The 7,947-nt window shown below is 33.1% G+C and overlaps 1 protein-coding gene across 9 annotated transcripts; it reads left to right on the top strand.

Moving 5' to 3' along the window:
• The first annotated feature begins 1,428 nt into the window (after positions 1-1,428).
• On the top strand, positions 1,429-5,513 carry LOC117919672 (regulatory-associated protein of TOR 1-like). Of its 9 annotated transcripts, none has more exons than XM_034836894.1 (8): positions 1,429-1,700; positions 1,876-1,999; positions 2,107-2,253; positions 2,386-2,527; positions 3,888-3,970; positions 4,368-4,452; positions 4,769-4,967; positions 5,030-5,513. In XM_034836894.1, exons 5-8 carry the CDS (start codon positions 3,933-3,935, stop codon positions 5,224-5,226), a joined length of 519 nt encoding a protein of 172 aa, XP_034692785.1. In that variant the 5' UTR covers positions 1,429-1,700; positions 1,876-1,999; positions 2,107-2,253; positions 2,386-2,527; positions 3,888-3,932; the 3' UTR covers positions 5,227-5,513. The 9 variants fall into 9 exon arrangements, 4 of the variants coding, with proteins under 4 accessions (XP_034692785.1, XP_034692784.1, XP_034692786.1 ...); XM_034836893.1 differs by having other exon boundaries at positions 2,386-2,536; XR_004652120.1 differs by having other exon boundaries at positions 2,386-2,536; positions 4,585-5,513.
• Positions 5,514-7,947: the final 2,434 nt, after the last annotated feature.

Below are 7,947 nucleotides of genomic sequence, written 5' to 3'. Positions count from 1 at the left end.
CACTTTCTAAAATTACTTCAAATTCAAAAGGTATTATCATGCAAATGCAATCTCATACGACCATGATGTCATGAGGATAGGAGTGCAACCCAATTGGATTGGTCTTATCAAAATCAATGTTTGGACAAGTTTGAACAAACATTTTCAATATTCGAATTGAATTTGAGTTAAGTTTTTTCAATTGAAACTTAATTTGAGTTGAGCTCGAGTGAAGGTTAAAACAACCCGAATCCAAACCCGATTTAATATTTTGATAATATTTATTATCATATATAATAATAATAATAATAATAATCATTTTTATTTTAGATTTAAATAAAAAATATCAAAAATTTTCATATTTACTATTTAAATTTAGGTATATATAAATTGTTTTAAAAACCAGCATGAATGGATTTTGAATTATATAATTTATTCATCTGATCAATTCAAGTTTAACACAATTAATTAGAGTCTAATTCAATCAATTTGAGTTTAACTTTATCAACACAAGTTTAATTTTATCGATTTGAATTTAATTCAAATTTAAATCTGAATATTTTAGGTTAAAGGTTGGATTAGGTTAAATTTGAGTGGCTGTTTTTTTTAATTTAAATTAGAATTGACTTAGGTATCAATCCGACCAAACCACACAAATTACAACCTTCAGTGCAATGTGCATTCATTCCAGCCGTGTTTATGTAATCTCTTTGAGATGTGATCCCCTCGACCTCCAGCCCAACGCCTACATCCGCACCAAGCTCAATGTGAAGTATGTACCAACTATGAAAGGACAGGCCCAATCGGACCACCTGACTAGGGAAGCCGCTATATGATCAGGTGTGAGCATGAAGGTTGGTGAAAGAAGGGCAGCTCTCATCAATGGTTTGCACACAGCAAAACCAGAATTTTCCTCATATGTCGATGGGCCTGTGGTAAGACTGTAAGAGACATTGAGTGGTTGTGATTCTTGTGAACCACAATTCTCTGTGTGGGATGGACATGTTGGACCCTGTGTTGAGCTTTGATGGAAGCATTTGGTATTCTGTATGGTAAAAATCATGGTTCAAAGTCTCCGTCGCCATCACCAACTTGGAGAGTACGAGGCATACCGCCTTGGTGTCTCGACTAGGACAATACATAAAATAAAATAAATAAAAATTTTAAAATTTTAAAATATTATAATAATTATTAAAAACAAATAAATAAACTTAAAAATTAATAAAATAAAATATTATTAAAAATTAAAATTGTTCAATAAATTTTTAATATTGAAATTGAAAACAAAAATTCTTCCTTTACCAAACTCAAATTAAAAAATAAAAATTGAAATGATAAAATAACATTTAATATTATATTATTTATATTATTAATGCAAGCATTTAAAACAATAAATATATTGTAGATGTAGGCATTTAACACGATAACATCATTAGCCCTGCATTCAAATCCCCGATTCTCATACGCTACCAACCCAGCCACGATAGAGAGAGAGTGAGAGAGGGAGAGAGAGAGGGGAACCCTAGCAAAAGCAGAGAGCCTCCTCTGCAACCCACGGCCACGCCCACGCCGGTAGAGAGATGAGTGATCAGCACCCAAGATCGTCGCCAATGAAGGAGGAGGGATCCACGAAGGTGTTGTAGTTTATTCTGACGCTTTTGATGCTTGATGCTCTCTACATGTGTGTGTTGATGGGGGGTTGTGTCCAGGCCTTTGGCTAGGTCAGGCCATTTTTTATGCTCCGACTTGTAAACAGTTTATTCTTTTCATTGTTTGATACATATATTTGGAAATTATATAAGCCTAAATAAGGTGGTGTTTGTATGGTTTGCTTATCATCATTTCATTTTCCTTTTCGTTTTGCTTATGTATTAATTGCTCATTTTTGTTTTTCAGGATTTGGAATTATGATGAAGCTACCCTTCTCAACAGTTTTGACAATCATAATTTCCTGATAAAGGAATTTCTAAACTCTGCATCGTGAATGAGCTTGATGACAGCTTGCCGCTTGTTGCCTCATGTAATTATGCGTTGATTATTTGGATAATGATTAGATGGAGATGTTAATACTTATTGGAATGCTAGATTTTTTATGAATCTAAGTTTTAGTTTCCCTATATTATGTAGTTGATGGAAATGTTCGGATTTGGAAAGATTCAACACTCAAGGATCAACAGAAACTTGTAACTGCATTCTCTTCAATCCAAGGTCATAGACCTGGTGTAAGAAAGTGTGAATGCTGTTGTGGACTGGCAACAACAATCAGGATATCTGGTAAGGGTTCGCTTACAGTCTATGTGGGTGTGCAGTGTTTGGGTTTGTTTTCATGTTGGGTGCGATGGTTTGAAGATTTCTGGTTCTTCCTCTGAATGCTCTTCAACTTTGTAACTTTTATACTGCAACTAGTATGCTGCTGGCAAGATATCATCCATCATGGCTTGGGATCTGGATAAAGAGCAGCTTGTTTATTCAATTCCTTCATTATCGGATTCCAGCATGGGTTTTACTTCTTCCCTGTACTGGTTCTTAACATTTTTACTCTCTTGAGGTATAGCAGGTATTATATAGTTGACAAAATTTCAAGTCAAGTTGCTTCACTTTTTCCTTTTTAGACATACCAGGCTACCAGCAATAAGACCTCTGTCGGAAGCAAGAATATTGTTAATTTAGAAATTTGAAAAACAGATTGTATTGGAAATGAATGTAGAAACACAACTTTGGCAGTGTTGTGCATATTTATAGTTCTAATCAATCAAAATGTATTAACTTCACTTCTCTTGGGAAATTTTGCTTTGCAGTTTGAGCTGATTTAGAGTTTTCTTTTTCAATTTTTTTTTGATAGGTAATTTTTCATTCCCATTAAACTTGAACCTGAAACCTCCCACAAACCCTCCCAAACCCTTTAACTGCATCCTGTTCCGCATCTCTCTGTCAAGCTATTTTTGTTTCCTGATTGGAACATTGAATTAATGTTTAAAATACATTTTACAATGTATTGGCCCAAATATAATCTTTTTCCAGTTTAAACTCCAACATTTTTCAGCATTGCATCCACTTTTGGTGGTGGGGCTGGCTGGGCCTTGAGGAAGAATGTGATGGAATTCTCTTTTATGTGATTTTTTTTTTCTTTTTTTTCCTGAATACTTAAGGATGAGCACTTGCATAAGTGGTGGACAACAGTGATGATATCTTATGAGATATCTCTTTGTATTGCTCTAGAATTTATTTTTTAATCAGTTCATATAATCTGTAATACTTGATGCTATAAAAAGTTGGTAATTCAGGCATATTAGAAAAGTACTAATAGAAAATGCTGACTGCTTTTAGGGCTTTCCATCCATCCAGGCGTTATGGGAGCTTGAGCTGTTTTTGTATTTTTATATTGACATACAATGATGTGTGCCAGGATTTAGAATGAATAAGTTGATTTGTAATTATTTTTTGGACATTCCTCTCAACATTTAATTGGCATTATAACTGATTAACAATTCCCATTCACTGAATCTCAGAAATTTCAGTAAATATTGAGTGTTGCTAGGAATCGTTCTCCTCTTCCATATCAATACGAGTAATGTATAGGCTGTGAGGCAGGCTGTTCCATTTTCTCTTGCCTTCTTTTTGGGCAGACAATGGTCATGGTCCATTCATTGGGGAACATGTTGGATTCCCATGCCAAAATTATCCATAGCTAAATATCTGAATTAGCCCGTTTGAGATTCTATAATCTTTCATTCAAAGATTTTTTGTTACAATACCATCATCTTCCTTTGTCCTTGTATAGTTTTATATGTAGCCTTTATTTATTGTCCCTTCCTGAAAGATCTGCAGTTTGTTGCTTGTCCTGTATGTTCTGTTATTTGTCCTTGGTACCTTAGTTTAATGGGTATTTTTATGTGTGCTCTTTGTAGTCTGCATCTCAAGTTCATGGGGTCAACTTGCAGCTGGTTTTGTGGATGGTTCTATCAAGCTATTTGACATCCGACCCCAAAATGTAAGCGCTTTCCAAAGAATTTTCTTTTGGCATGCACATGTTTTCCTCATCAGTAAAACTAACATTACTAATCTCTGGTGATTCTATCTGTCTTGTTCTTGGATTTCAAATGTATGAGAAACACAGTACAATCTCCTTGCTTTTCAGGATAAAACTACTTCAATTTTGAAATCAGTCTTCCGTAAAATCAATTTTTTCTCTGTTCCTACCTTAGTTGGCATAGGATTGTAGACTCGTGAGTATTTGATGATTCACAAGATACAGATGTATGTATTATGGGGTTTTATTTAAGAGTTTCTTTATTGACATTCTACATGTTCTCTTTCTCTCTCTCACAATGTTTGTATACATTCATGTTTTTCACCCCTATTCCGATAATGACCCTTGTGATTTTTAGGCTTGTTTGTGCAGCATGGCCACACGCTAGGACAATAGAAAGAGTAGTGGGAATTGGCTTTCAGCCTGGGCTGGATCCTGCAAAGGTAAATGGAGCACCATGATGGTTAGATGCCTTTTTTCTCTTTCTTTTTGGTGAAAATTTGGGTTTATGATTTTTCTGCGGCCTATCAAATGCTGTTACTTGATGATCCTCTCTTGAAAAATCATTATTACAGTGAGCATTTAGGTGTGAGATACATAAAATCTTACCTTCTCTTGCTTGGCTGTTTGACTGCCTTTCTCCATATTCTGAGTGCGTCTGAGGCTGGTGAAATTCAGTTACTTGATATGAGAAATGGCAATCATGCCTACCTCACGATTGATGCTCATAGGGGCTCACTTACTGCTTTGGCTGTTCAGCGAGATGCCCCACTTATTGCCCGCAGTTCAGCAAAACAATTCATCAAAGTCTTTAGCCTGGAGGGTTCACAACTATGCACCATCAGATTCAACCCAACCTCCATGGCCCGGAAGATTGGACCTGTGAGTCACCTCACATTTCATCCATATCAGGTGCTACTTGCTGCTGGTGCTGCAGATGCTCTTGTCTCTATCTATGGTAATGACAACTCTCAAGCGTGATAAATGCATGTTCTTTCATGATTATCTGCTTGATAACAGGCTTCATTTCGGAGGCAGCTGCAAAGTGCCCATTAACTTACATTGAGATATCACCAAAATCACTGCACTTTGGTTCTCCAGGTGCGTCACGTTCTGCTGCCCCAATACCTCTTCACACTCAAATGTTTCTGGAAATGCTGTCTGTGCATGCTGTGTTGAAATTGTATGCTATATATTCATTAGCCTCCATTGGATAGGATCACTCATGTTGGGAAGTTATTTGGATGCTTTGGCAAATAATCTCTCTCTCTCTCTATATATATATACACATACATGCATACATAAGAAGTTAAGCCGTTCTTTCCTTATTTTTTCTTTTTTCTTTTGCTTGGGGTGTGTTTTTTCTGCTCCATCTCTTTGCTGAATTTGTAAAAGCAGCGAATTTTATCATTATTATAATTTTAAGTGTTGCTGACAAGTGAAATGGGTCTTTAGTCCGTGAAATGAATGGTGTTCAAACCTGTCCATTGTCTAGCATTTTGTACTTCCTCCATGAATCATCTCAGAACTTCCAGCCTTCTGATAAAAAGAAAAGCAGGAAAGAACAATCAGCCAATTAGTTGGGCTACCGCCTACTTATCTTATCTGACTTCTTAAGTTGACAATACAGAATTTGAACATTCGATTTATGGCATGTTTATTTATCTCGAGAGATAAAGAAAATGAATCATTTCTTCTATGCTTACTTTTGACTTGGTAATAGGTGTGACATTCTGTTAATGGTATACTTCAGGTGTAAAAATAAAACTAATTATATCAAGATTAGGAATAAAGATAGGGTGATATTATTTTTCTATTATTATTATTTCTTATTACATAAAACTCAGGGAAAAAGAGAATAATTTTCCTGATGTAGAATTAATTGGCTTTTACCTATTTATTCCATTAGGGCTGCTTGGCCAAATCAATACCAAATAGTGACTTAGAAGGGACAAATTCAAATCCATTAAGATATGTTTGGTTGATCAGATAGTATGAGATAGGATAAAAGAGAGGATATTATATCATATCCCATGTTTGGTTAGTGATGGGATAAGATGAGTTATCTCATCTCTTATTCTAATCTATGTTCAATCAAACATGAGATATGATAAGTGGTAAGATATATTATCCATCATTTTTACATGAAATATGTTAATATCATGATAAGATATATAATATATCTCATGTATTAAAATTTTATTTTTTATTAGTTTTTTATTTTTTAATATACTTATTTTATATAATAATTTTTTTATTATAAATTAAATTTATGATTAAAAACAAAAAACTAAAAAAATATTTATAAAATAATATTAATATATGATATATAAATTATTTTTATATATTAAATAACATAATATAAAAAAAATATTTGTAAAGTTTAAATATTTTAATAATGAATATTGTTAAACATAACAAAATTTTTATTTTTTTAAATAGAAAATATTTGAATATGATATATTTTTTTTTAAACATTGAAAATAATGTATATTTTATATTATTGTTTATTCATTTCATAAATTAAATATAAATATTATATAACATATCTCATTGGATATGTTATCTTAAAATATCATGTATATATTCAATAATATCATATCCCATTGGAAATTATATCATGAGATATACATATTTTATCTAATAGGATATGATATCATAGGATACATATTCTATTCTATTTTATCTCGTGAACCAAATATCAAATAAGAGATAAAATGAACAAATTCATTTTCGTCATTCATTTTAGATCTTTGTTATTTTTCCAATTCCTTGCACGCCTTAGACGCAAATATATGACACCAATGCTATAGATGTGACAAGTATAAGCAAATTTAGGCTTATGGTCGACACCTTCACTACAATTATATAAGACGAAAGGCCTCGTGTAGTAGCATATTGTACCCACGAGTATTTATGACAAGTGAGGCATAAGTCTTGTCGGCAGAGGAAAAAACAATTTTTGTATTAAAGAATCACGTATAAATGGTGTATATATGAATGCACAAAAAGAATAAAGATAAATGAGAAATACAAAGGCAACCCAAATGGCACAATCAGGTAAGCACAAATCAATAAACCAATAATCATGGAATTACAAATAATCATGGGATTGATCGACTAACTCTAATAGTCCCGCACAACAGCATGGTGGTGTTATGAAAGTCAACCTGAGTTTGGAAATAAAAGCAGTAAAACGACTTGAAGTAAGGACTCAATAAAGAAATGTGTTGGTTGATCATTGCAGTCAATCAAACAAAACTGTAGATTGTCATTTTAAAGATGATGTTGCACAAAATGACAATATATCTTAATATGCCTTCTAGGTTCAAGAAAAACATCATTTGAGTGACACTTTGATTGTCATAATATGTTGTAGGCACTGACGGAAGAAAGACACCCAAATCTTCAACTAACCACCATAACTAGAGTAATTCAATTATAGTATCTGTTAAGGCTTGATAGTCTACTTCTCTCTTAGATTGTGCTATGATAATTTGTTTCTTGCTTCTCTAAGAAATCAAAGAATACCCAAAAAGAAACAATAACCTATGGTAGATCATCTATAATTAGGATCACTCACCCAATTTGTTTTAAAGTAGGCACAAAGATAAAGAAAGGAATCTACCTAATAATGGAGCCCATGAAAAATAATACCTTTAATGTAATAGGATAGGATATGCAAAGAACAATTTGTTGGCATCCTAGATCTAAGCAACAGAAGCAATACTAATTTTTCAAAAAAATAAAATCCAAAATTTCAAATATATATATCTTCAAGGTTAAAGTACTAACCTTTTAGTTTGGATGTTTCCAAACTTTAAATTTCAAGTGTTGAAGATGACCTCAAAGTTATTAGAAGTCTCGTAAATCCACAATCTTCCACTTAGTAACTCAACCTTATTCTTGACACACTTTTGATGAGGAGAAAAGAAGGG

Source organism: Vitis riparia, chromosome 8 (genome assembly GCF_004353265.1).
Source record: "Vitis riparia cultivar Riparia Gloire de Montpellier isolate 1030 chromosome 8, EGFV_Vit.rip_1.0, whole genome shotgun sequence".
NCBI lineage: Eukaryota > Viridiplantae > Streptophyta > Magnoliopsida > Vitales > Vitaceae > Vitis > Vitis riparia.
This window is presented reverse-complemented; position numbering and strand designations above follow the sequence as displayed.